The sequence below is a fragment of the Delphinapterus leucas genome, chromosome 2 (genome assembly GCF_059928025.1).
Source record: "Delphinapterus leucas isolate spDelLeu-1000000601 "Yukka" chromosome 2, BTC_Dleu_Yukka2, whole genome shotgun sequence".
In the NCBI taxonomy this organism is placed as follows: domain Eukaryota; kingdom Metazoa; phylum Chordata; class Mammalia; order Artiodactyla; family Monodontidae; genus Delphinapterus; species Delphinapterus leucas.
In genome coordinates this window covers 62,369,755-62,382,549 of record NC_143130.1, presented here as the reverse complement: position 1 = coordinate 62,382,549, position 12,795 = coordinate 62,369,755, and the positions used below count along the sequence as shown (strand labels likewise).

At 35.0% G+C, this 12,795-nt stretch overlaps 1 protein-coding gene across 7 annotated transcripts in view; it reads left to right on the top strand.

Moving 5' to 3' along the window:
- Positions 1 to 12,795, top strand: part of SCAPER (S-phase cyclin A associated protein in the ER) — a 494,989-nt gene that overhangs the window by 220,941 nt on the left and 261,253 nt on the right. For all 7 annotated transcript variants that reach the window (XM_030761728.2, XM_022580126.3, XM_022580128.3 and 4 more), the window contains one exon: positions 7,384 to 7,520. In XM_030761728.2, the coding sequence (XP_030617588.1) occupies positions 7,384 to 7,520 (137 nt within the window). The remainder of the gene's footprint in view (positions 1 to 7,383; positions 7,521 to 12,795) is intronic.

The window sequence follows — 12,795 nt, the reverse complement described above, 5'->3', positions numbered from 1 at the left end:
TGTTTATAATTTATTAAATGATGATGGACTCATGAACTCTTACAATTCAAACTCAGGACTACATGGGTTTTATTTAACCTTCTCCATATTGTATCTGTATCTCTTTTCTTCCATACCAAGCATTCAGGATATAAAGGACACAGGGAATGATAGAATTACAATACCCATAATCTCCTTTACTTCATCCCACATTACACACACAGCAGTCTTAGAATGACATTACTAATAATCCCACCACCAATGTTAATTACTGAGAACAGTTTAAAATTCTTTTCATGTTTTCCCCATTCTCCTCATCTTTTTTTATTAGTAATTCTGTGAAAAGTCTGACATATAGCCATTATATAACTATATTTCTTTAACTTTTAATCACTAGTGTAGTCTTAGTTCTGTAAGTGTACGTGTAATGTTTACCACGAGTCTTATGTCTGTGTCTCTCTAGTCTTGTTGGTTTTCTGAGGCTTGTTCTGTAGTAGATTCTTCAGGAAGGTCTTATGAGAATAATATTCTCTGAGGTTTTTTTAAATGTTGATAACAGTTTATCTGTGCTTTTCATACTTGAAAGTTGGTTTTGCTGGATATAAAATCCTTAGCTCACATTTCTTTCTTTAAAAAATACTAAATACATTACAGTAGTCCCCTCTCATCCTTGGAGGATATGTTCCAAGACCCTAGTGGATGCCTAAAACCATGGATAGTACCAAATACTATATATACAGTTAATCCTTGAACAACACGGGTTTGAGCTATGCGAGTCCACTTATACAGGGATTATTTTCAATAAAATGATCTGTGGTTGGTTGAATCTGCGAACATGGAAGGCCACCTGTAAGATTACATGCAGATTTTTGACTGTGTGGGAATTAGCATCACTAACCCCCATGTTTTTCAAGGGTCAGCTGTATTGTTTTTTTCTTTACATAAATACCTGTGATAAAGTTTAATTTATAAATTAGGCAAGTAAGAGAATATCTGAATTGCCAGTATCACTACTCCTGTGCTCTGGGACCATTATTAAGTAAAATAGCGTTACTTAAAAACAAGCACTGCCGTACCACAATCCATCTGATAACCTAGATGGCTACTAAGTGACTAACGGGTAGGTGCAGCATGGAAACACTGGACAAAGGAAGATTTACATCCAGGCCATGTAGCAGATTGGTGTGAGACTTCATCACACTACTCAGAACAATACACAATTTTAAACTTATGAATTGTTTATTTCTGGAATTTTCCATTTAATATTTTCAGACCCTGGTGACCACAGGTAACTGAAACCACAGAAAGTGAAACCGAGGATAAGGGGGTACTACTGTACTTCATTTTCTTCTGGCATAAAATATTGCTGTCAAAAGCGCTGATGATAATCTAATTTTTTTCATAAATTATATTTTTAGAAATTGTAATACAATGTGTCTTGGTATTAGCCACTCTGGGTCAATATTTTCAGATATGTGGTGTACTCTTTCAATATTTAATTATATTCTTTTTCAGGAAAGTTTTCTTGAATTATAGTTTTTAATATTTGATTTGTTCCCTTGGTTTGATTTTCTTTTTCAGGCACTCCTGTTCAGTTTGCTGCATCTTTCCCTATCTTCTGTATTTCCACTTACTCTCAAATAATTTTTATTTCTTTTGCTTTAAGTATTTTTCTACCTTTTATCTTTTAGTTGTCTGAGGCATTATTTGTTGTGTTTATTCATCTTTTGTCATCTGTTTTATCTTCATTTCTTAAATGATTTATTTTCTTTTGCAGTCTTCATTGAGCTCTGTGACCTAAATGCTGAGGTGCTTAGGATGGCGATTTGTGTCAGAACATTTTCTGTATTTGTTTTAGTTTATTTTGAAATAGAAGGTTGCATTTTTATCTTTTCTGTGGATTTTTTTGGTGTGTTTTCATTGTTGTAGTGTTGCTATTCTACTTATTTTCTTTTTCTTTTAATAAGTTTGACATTTGACCTTGATACTTTTGTATTGCTTATTTTTATGTGGAACTGGTTTTATAAGACTTTTATAATGAGTTGTGACTCAAGGTACCTATTCTAACTTCTTAGAGCTCCCTCTTCTATTGTTTTTGTGAAAAATATAGTGACTTGCTTTCTAAAATTTCTTGATTCTGTTTCCCTGCTCTGCTTTTATCGAGGCTTTTCCCCCCTTTGTCTCAATTATCCCTAGTTGGCTTAATTAAGTTCCTTTTTTAACAGTTTCTCCTTGGCTCAGTTTCAAGAGTTCATAGGGCCTAGCCTTCACCACACTGTTCAGACCTTCTTAATGCAGGCACCTTTTACTCACCTGCCATTTGAGTGGGAAACCTCTCTCAGTTTTAGATGCTGTTCGCAAATTGGCCTATTGAACTCTCCAGTGAAAAACAGTTCCTTTTAGAGTTCTGTTCTCAAGTTCATTATTCACTCTTGTTTCCCTCTGATTTCTCCTTCAAAGGCACTGAAACACAGCTGACCTATTGGTAGTTTGTCCTCACCCTGTTCTATTTGGAGGCTGTGGGGATACCTTGTCGCTTACTTTGTTGTAAATATTTTCTGTGGGTTTTGTTTTTGCTATCTAATCTTTCTTTCTGATTTATATGATGATTCCAAGAGGATCTTAAACATTGCTACCACTGCCTTCATTTTCTCAGAAATCTCCTAAGTGTTTTAATGACTAATACTTCATCATAGAAATATACCATAATTTTCTCAACCACTTCTCAGTGTGAAAAACCTTCTTTGTACATTCTCTCCATCTTCAGAAACCATCTCAAAACATTCTTCCTGTATAGTCTTCATGGTTTTAATGGAAAAATAACTATTAATCATCCTGTGTCACACCCAACAATGCATTTCTTTTATCATCAAAAGGCGGTCTCTTTCTTACAAAAAGTGAAAACATAATGCAAACCACCAGAAGCACATCTATAAAACCTTGAAATGTGTCTATAGAAAGCCAGACAAAAGACACATTTTAAGTCACAGAAGACAAAATACAAACAAATGGTTAAGCATACTAATATCACTTTTTCAGCTAACAAATTGACATATTTACAAAAAAAAAAAAGACAAAAGAAAACAGAAACACTAGATACTAGCAAATCACTTGTGGGGACTTAATTCTCATTTTGGTTGTTTCGGAATACATATGAGAAGCCTTAAAAATATGTGTAATCTGTAACCCAGGAATTTCAGTTCTATGATTTGATCATAAAGGAATAATATACTCTGTGTTTAAAATTTTAACTATAGGAGTATTTATTGCCCTGGTATTTATTATATTGAATAAATAAAATAAATCCAAATATCTAACTGCTATAATCAGTAGATTATGTTCTAGAACATTATTTAATGGTATGAATATATTTGCAATATTAAATTTAAAAAGCAGATTATAAAATATAAAAGGTATGCTCATTTTAATAAAAATATATATGAATAAAAATGTCTGGATGATATACTCAAATAATTATTTTTAGGTGTCAAGATTATAGGAGATTTTTATTTCTTAGTTTTATTCATATTTTCTATAATTAACATGTTGATTTTGTATTAAGAAAAAGGTTAAACAAAAATATATATTCTCATTTGTTTTTAGTTTTGAGGTTTTTAAAAAATTAACATAAATTTGAGGGAGTATGTGTGAATGTGTATGTTAATGTAATGTCTTTTACATTACATGTGTGAATGTGTATGTTAATGTAATGTAAATTTGAGGGAGTATGAGAGAGTATGTGTGAATGTGTATGTTAATGTAATGTCTTTTTAAAAGATGCAATTTTTTTGTTCTGGATAGAATCCAAATTTTTCTATATAATGTCTGCATTTTCATAATAAGGATCCTATTAATACTTAATGGATTCTATTAGATATGTAAATAACATTTATGTACAACTGAAAATAGTATAATTGAACTTTTCACAAAATTGAAGATGTCATTTGGAAGATTTCCTTTCCTTAACGCAGTGATAGAAATTAGATGTCAGAGACTCAGCCCACATGAGCAGTGTAGCGGGAGGGAATGTGGAGTAGTAAAAAAGGTTGGTCTTGTGAAGTCAGCCAGTTGTGGTTTTGAACTTGAGTTTTGTGATCATGGACATAATATTGAACCTCTTTGAGCCTTTGTTAAATATCTGTAAAATGTAAACATATTGCCACCTGTTCTATGGGGTTGTGAAGATTTTAGGAAATAATGTATGCACTTTGGCCCTTTCCTGGTCACAGTAAGTATTTAATAAATGATTAAATAAAGAAAATAATTGCTTCTGCATTTGAGAGAATATTTTCTGCCTTTGGTTGTGGCGTTTCTGTTTTGCTTTTTTGGTAGGTTTATGAATTGAAAAGTTTCTTTTTATCAGTTGTACAACACAGTGATTCAATATTTACATAGATTATACTCCATTTACAGTTATATATTATATAACATATATATTTATATCCCCTGTGCTGTACACTACATCCTTTTATCTTATTTATTTCATAACTAGTAGCTTGTACCTCTTAATCCCCTTCCATTGTCTTGTCCCTCCCCATCCCTCGCCCCAGTGGTAACCACTAGTTTGTTCTCTGTGACTGTGAGTCTGTTTCTGTTTTGTTATATCCATTTGTTTTATTTTTTGGATTCCACATATAAGAGAGAACATAAAAGATTTGTCTTTCTCTGACTTCACTAAGCATAAAATTTTCATAATGAGCACAACTCTATGACTCAAACTCATTTTCCAGCCATATATGTAAGGTACTAGTCAAGAATACAGACTCCATAATCATACTGTCTGGGTTTAAACTTAGGCCCTAGCACTACTACCTCCAAAGCTGCTTAGTCATGATCTTGACCTTTTAACTTCAGAAAAGTTATTTGATTCTGTGTTTGTTTCCTCATAGTTAAGATGGGAATAATAACAATATATACCTTTTAGTATAAAGGACTAAATGATCATATGTAAAGTACTTACCTCAATATATGTTGTAGAATAAACCCTCATAAATACTATTTTTGTCTTTTTTTAATTGAGATATAATTGGCAGAACATTTGTGTTAGTTTTAGGTGTACAACATAATGTTTGATATATATAGTGTATGAAATGTAAACTTACTTACCATATAAGTTTAGTTAAAGTCTATCACCACACATAGTTAACATTTTTTTTTCTTGTGATGAGAACTTTCAGGATCTATTCTCTTAGCAACTTTCAAATATCCAATACAGTATTGTTAACTATAGTCACTATGTTGTACATTACATTCCCATGATTTATTTATCTTATAACTGGAAGTTTGTACATTTTCACCACCTTCATTCATTTGACCACAAATACTATTTTAGATCTTATTACCTCATCCTCTTCTCATCATTCATTTAACATTTACTTATTGAGTGCCTACCATATGCCAAGCACAGTACCAGACACTGAAACATCACTGAGCAAAACGAAGTCAGTGCCCTCATGAAACTTATATTCTAGTGCAGGAGATTGCAAATGAATATTGATGTTAGGCACTAATATTAGACAAGTCCTATGAAGAAAAATAAACAAAATAAGAAGATGGCAAATAATAGAAGGTGTTACTTAAGATTGGGTGTTCATTTTACCTGAGACTGTGCAAGTACTTGGAGAAGAATATTCTTGGCTAAGGAAACAAGAGTCCTGACGCAGTACCATTCCTGATGAATGTGGGGAACAACAGCATCCACTCCACTGTGGATAGAAAGGAGTGAACAAAGGAGAGAGTAGTGTAAGATGAGGTGAGAGAGGTTGATGATGTGGGGGCTTAGTAGGCCATGGTAAGGACTTTGGATTTGACCCTAAATGTGATGAGAACTCAAGATTTTGATAAGAGGAATGATATGATGTGATTTATATTTTTAAAAGTCGCTGATTTTGTAAAGGAAAGATTTGGAGATCATAGAAGCTGCAAGAACATTTAAGAGGCTATTGCGATAATATGGATGAGAGCTGATGATGCCTTAGACTAGGTGATGGTGGTGGGGAGAAGTGGTTGGATTGGGATTAATATGGGTATATTTGAAAGTAGAGCTGATAGGAGTTACTAGTGTATTAGATGTGAGCAATTGTACAAATAGTGGGACCATTTACTGAACACTCTAAGAGCAATTTATATTGGGAGCGTAAGAGTTTTGTTGTAGAATATTATTTTGGAAATGCTTATGGTGGAAATATTCTACTTAAGTGGAGATTTTCAGGAGACAGTTTGATATAGGAATGGAGTTCAGGGGAGAGGTCTGGACTAGGGATAAAAATTTGGGAATTGCCTGTGTGAATAATGTTTCAAGTCACTGCACTTGATGGATAAGTTTGAATAGAGAAGAGGGAGGATCTGAAGATAGGTCTGAGATGTTTAACATTTACCAGTCAAGAAGAGGAAAAGGATCTAGCAAGGAAAACGTAGAAGGTACAGCTGGAGTTAGGAGGACAATGTGATGTCTAGTAACCTAGTGAAGAAAGAGTGTCAGGGAGGAAGAAGTGATCTACAGTGCTAATGGTGTTGGAAATTTAAGGAGAGGGTCTAAAATAATTTCTAGGAAGGAGAATGTGGGTAGACTAAGGTTGCTTGATTGCCTGGCAATACTGGAGCCCATTTGAGGTGTAATGTCATAAATTTAAAGTTAGAGTAGTCAACATGGTTTGTAATTATAGCCATATTAATCTGCTCAGTTATGGGTACACAGTAGGGAAAGAGTTGGATTTAGGGTTAGGATTTTTCCATGCAAGTATGAAAGAAGAACAGAGGGGCAAGCGAGTTGTGTACATGCAAGGGAGTGATTACGGTGATGAGCCGTAAAAGCCAAGATGGCTAAGGAGGGCACTGGGGCCAACTTCTGCTGCCAGTAACCACCTTCCACTTTCACATCTCTGCCTGTTTTCTGAGATGCCCTTTTCCTTTCTCCTTCCTGCCACCTTTACCAACCACCAGCCCAAACAAATACACACATCCCCAATATCCATATGTTCAAATTCAATCAAGGGATAGCAGACGTGGTGCTTCCTTCTTAAAATCTTTCCTCTTTACCCTGAGTGAACAGTGATCTTGTTTCCCCTTTTGAGCTCCTATAGCACACTCTTAACTCTCAAGTTTGGTACATTTGTGTACATATTTTACCTCTCCTACTGCAGTGTAGGGTTGCAAGGCACAGGGATATGTCGCTGTATCCTTAGCATTTAGCGCAATTGATGTGCAGCAAAGGTTTGGTGAGTCAATGAAAATCTCAAGTAAAACAGTTTCTTCAGTTTTTCCCCAAGCAATTTTTGAAACCAGTATTTCATAGAGATTACTTTTACTTTCATCTATATATTCTTTCATACTCACCGTAGTCTGTATCAATGCTATGTTATTTCTTAATCATCATCACCATTATTTCATTTATTTATCTTGCAGGAGCACCTTTCCTTAAAGAAGTATATTATTGACATTGTGGTTGAAAGTGCAGCTCCACCAGAGCCTTTGAAAGATGGAGAAGAGCGGCAAAAAAACAAAAAAAAAGCCAAAAAGATAAAAGCCCGGATGAACTTCAGGTACTAAAAATATCCTTAAAAACAAAGAAAAACTCTTAGTGATGTATCTTTTTTAATGTAAATCCAAGGAAGACCCTGTCTCCCCGCCAAAAAAGTTTAAACTTGTTTGCTTCAAGAAAGCCTTGAAAATAACACTGATGAGCCTAATTTATAGCCACTTTCTTTGATTAAGAAAGAAAACTGCATATCGATCTGAAGCCCTTGCTTTCACCTGTTAAGAGCTCTTCTTATAATTGGATGCCAAAGCCCTGCCAAACTTGTGCCTCCTTCAGCATACAACAGTATGTTTAAGTATGTGTAAACCAAGCCTATTTTTCTTTCCAACTATTGATTTTTAAATGAAGTATCAAAGAAAATCAATAGCAATCAACAAATAGAAGTCTGCTGGCTGTAGTGTCAAATACCATGACTAGGTTTAATCAATTTGGTAGCCTGTCACAACAAGAAAAAGTTCAAGAAATATCTTGAGATGGAAAGTGAGTTGTCAGATCTGTAGTTTCTCATCTGCCTCCAAAGTGATATCTGAGGATCAGACAGCTGTGTAGAATACCATTACCTCACAAGCTTTGAGCATCATCTGATGACTGATGAGCCTTGTTCGAGGACACACATGTCGTTCCTCCTTAGAAGATAGTTCTCTGCTATTTGAAGGAAGGTAGTCTGAATATGTTGTTATACCCTTATTCCCAAATGGTTTGAAAGATAGAGAAGCTTCACCCATGGGATTACAGAAATACAGGTCTAGAATAATGGTGAACAGGAGTTATCTCTCTATAGTTTCCAATTTCAGATTGTAATTTAAAAAGGTGTCATTTCATCTTATAGAATCAGTGAAAACTTGAGAGTACTCATTCAGGCAAAAAATAGAAAAGGCTTCTTTGATTATATTTTTTGAAGTTCCTCCAAGTTTCTAAAACTAGTTTTGCAGTATATACTTCAGGGTATTACTGACCTTCATTTCTAGTTTGTGCTAAGAACTTGCTGAGGTCCTGAAATGCTGTAGAGTCCATTCTTTGGACCTCTCTTTTTTTTCCTCTGTGTACACATTCCCTTGGCTAGTTGACCCAGTTCTGTGGCTTTAAATATTCTCCATTTGCTGATGACTACCAATTTTATATATCTTCAGTTTTACTCAAACTTAGTATGTCCAAACAACAAGCTGCTGCTTTCTTCTCTGCAACACCCCTCCCGAAAAAAAACCCGTTCTTGTCCCATAGTCTTCCCTATCGTAATGACCAGGTGCTCTGTTCTAGTTGTGTATGCCAAAACCCTTGAAGTTGTCCTTGACCTTTTTCTTTCTCCCACACTACTCATCCAATCTAACTGCAAATAATGTTAGCTTTGCTTTAAAATACATTCAGAATTTGACTGTCTTTCTCTAGCATCACTACTTCCTCCTTCAACCAAGCCTCCATCATATCTCACCTGGATTATTGCTGTACTCCTCTGACTAGTTTCTTTGTTTCTATCCTTGGCTCCTTACTGTCTATTCCAAACACGCTAGCCAAAGTGAACCTGTTAAAATGTCAGATCACGTCACTTCTCTTCTCAAAACCTCAGGGCTTTTAAACTTCAGTACTTCAGTTTTCCTCTTCCTGGATGGCTCTTCCTACTTCTATCTATAGAGCTTAGCTCCCTTACCTCCTTCAGGTCTTTGCTCAAATGTCACCTTTTCAGTGAGGTCCTTCAGGGAAGTATAGTATAGTTTTATATATATATATATATACACACACATATATATATATTAATATAATATATATAGTAATAATGCTAGTTTATTAAAGAAAATCTTTAAGTTATAGGAAAAAACTATAATTCTGATACTAATATTTTGGCATATATATCCTTTTTATGCATACTTATCTGTATCTATAGACTTTTTTTTTCATTGCAGTATGATTTATTTAAGTGAAAGTAGAGATCTCTAATGTACAGATTGTTTAGTTTTGCCAAATCTAGATACTCATGTAAGCCATACTCCTGTCAAAGTTTAGAACACTTCCATTACTCCACAGAGTGTCTTTGTGTCTCTTTTCCAGTCAGTCTTCCACCACTCCTGGTGCTTGGTAACCACTGATCTGCTTTCTATCATTATAGATTAGTTTTTCCTGTTCTAGGAATGCATACAAATGAAATCAGATTCCTCTGTGGCTGGCTTCTTTTACTAAGTACAGTTGATCCTTGAACAATGAGAGGGTTAGGGGCACTGACTCTCCATACAGTCAAAAAATCCACATATAACTTATTGGTCCTCCGTATCTGCAGTTCCTCTGTATCCATGTTTCCACAGCCATGGGTTCAACCAACCGGGGATTGTGTAGTACTATAGTATTTACTATTGGAAACAATCCATGTATAAGTAGACCCACATAGTTAAAAGCCATGTTGTTCAAGGGTCAACTGTATACTGTCTCTCAGACTTATCTGTGTTGTGGCATGTATATAGTTTGTTCTTTTTCATTGCTGAACATATCCATTGTGTGCATGTCCCACAAATTTTTATCTGTTCATATGTTGATAGACATTTGGGTTTCCAATTTTTGGCATTTGTAAATTAAGCTCCTATCAAGTCTTTGGGTGTATACACATTTTAATTTCTCTTGGGTAAATACTTAAAAGTATAATACCACACTGTTTTCCACAGTGGTTGTACTGTTTTACACTCCCATCAGCAAACTGTGGGAGTTCCAGTTGCTCAAAAATTTGTCAGTACTTGGTATTGTGAGTTTTGAAAATTTTAACCTAATTCCAGTGTGAGCATAGTGGTATCTCATTGTGATTCTAATTTGCATTTTCCTAGTGACTAATGATATGTATTGAGTATCTTTCCATGTGCTTTTTAACCATTCATATCTTCCTTTATGATGTGTCTGTTGAAGGTTTTTGCACATGTTAAAAGTTGTCACTTTATTTTTGAGTTGTTTATATATTCTAGCTACACGTTCTTTGTCAGATATGTGTCTTGTGAATTTTTTTCTGAATCTGGAGCTTGCCTATACATTTTGTTAATGATAGCTTTTAATAAGCAAAAGTTTTTTAATTGTGATGAAGTCTATTTTATCAATATGTTCTTTTTTAACATCTTTATTGGAGTATAATTGCTTTACAATGGTGTGTTAGTTTCTGTTTTATAAAAAAGTGAATCAGTTATACATATCTGATTTGTTCCCACATTTCTTCCCTCTTGCGTCTCCCTCCCTCCCACCCTCCCTATCCCACCCCTCCAGGTAGTCACAAAACACCGAGTTAATCTCCCTGTGCTATGCGGCTGCTTCCCACTAGCTATCTACCTTACATTTGGTGGTGTATATATGTCCATGCCTCTCTCTCGCTTTGTCACAGCTTACCCTTCCCCCTCCGCATATCCTCAAGTCCATTGTCTAGTAGGTCTGTGTCTTTATTCCTGTCGTAGCCCTAGGTTCTTCAGGACATTTTTTTTTCCTAAAATTCCATATATATGTGTTAGCATACGGTATTTGTCTTTCTTTTTCTGACTTACTTCACTCTGTATGACAGACTCTAGGTCTATCCACCTCATTACAAATAGCTCAATTTTGTTTCTTTTTAAGGCTGAGTAATATTCCATTGTATATATGTGCCACATATTCTTTATCCATTCATTCGATGATGGACACTTAGGTTGTTTCCATCTCCAGGCTATTGTAAATAGCGCTGCAATGAGCATTTTGGTACATGACTCTATTTGAATTATGGTTTTCTCAGGGTATATGCCCAGTAGTGGGATTGCTGGGTCATATGGTAGTTCTATTTGCAGTTTTTTAAGGAACCTCCATACTGTTCTCCATAGCGGCTGTACCAATTCACATTCCCACCAGCACTGCAAGAGTGTTCCCTTTTCTCCACACCCTCTCCAGCATTTATTGTTTCTAGATTTTTTGATGATGGGCATTCTGACTGGTGTGAGATGATATCTCATTGTAGTTTTGATTTGCATTTCTTTAATGATTAATGATGTTGAGCATTCTTTCATGTGTTTGTTGGCAGTCTGTATATCTTCTTTGGAGAAATGTCTGTTTAGGTCTTCTGCCCATTTTTGGAATGGGTTTGTTTTTTTGTTACTGAGCTGCATGAGCTACTTATAAATTTTGGAGATTAATCCTTTGTCAGTTGCTTCATTTGCAAATATTTTCTCCCATTCTGAGGGTTGTCTTTTGGTCTTGTTTATGGTTTCCTTTGCTGTGCAAAAGCTTTGAAGTTTCATTAGGTCCCATTTGTTTATTTTTGTTTTTCTTTCCATTTCTCTAGGAGGTGGGTCAAAAAGGATCTTGCTGTGATTTATGTCATAGAGTGTTCTACCTATGTTTTCCTCTAAGAGTTTGATAGTTTCTGGCCTTACATTTAGGTCTTTAATCCATTTTGAGCTTATTTTTGTGTATGGTGTTAGGGAGTGATCTAATCTCATACTTTTACATGTACCTGTCCAGTTTTCCCAGCACCACTTATTGAAGAGGCTGTCCTTTCTCCACTGTACATTCCTGCCTCCTTTATCAAAGATAAGGTGACCATATGTGTGTGGGTTTATCTCTGGGCTTTCTATCCTGTTCCATTGATCTGTCTTTCTGTTTTAGTGCCAGTACCATATTGTCTTGATTACTGTAGCTTTGTAGTATAGTCTGAAGTCAGGGAGCCTCATTCCTCCAGCTCCATTTTTCGTTCTCAAGATTGCTTTGGCTATTCGGGGTCTTTTGTGTTTCCATACAAATTGTGAAATTTTTTGTTCTATTTCTGTGAAAAATGCCAGTGGTAGTTTGATAGGGATTGCATTGAATCTGTAGATTGCTTTGGGTAGTACAGTCATTTTCACAATGTTGATTCTTCCAATCCAAGAACATGGTATATCTCTCCATCTATTTGTATCATCTTTAATTTCTTTCATCAGTGTCTTATAATTTTCTGCATACAGTTCTTTCGTCTCCTTAGGTAGGTATATTCCTAGATATTTTATTCTTTTTGTTGCAGTGGTAAATGGGAGTGTTTTCTTAATTTCACTTTGAGATTTTTCATCATTAGTGTATAACAATGCCAGAGATTTCTGTGTATTAATTTTGTACCCTGCTACTTTACCAAATTCATTGATTAGCTCTAGTAGTTTTCTGGTAGCATCTTTAGGATTCTCTATGTATAGTATCATGTCATCTGCAAACAGTGACAGCTTTACTTCTTTTCGATTTGGATTCCTTTTATTTCCTTTTCTTTTCTGATTGCTGTGGCTAAAACTTCCAAAACTATGTTGAATAAGAGTGGTGAGAGTGGG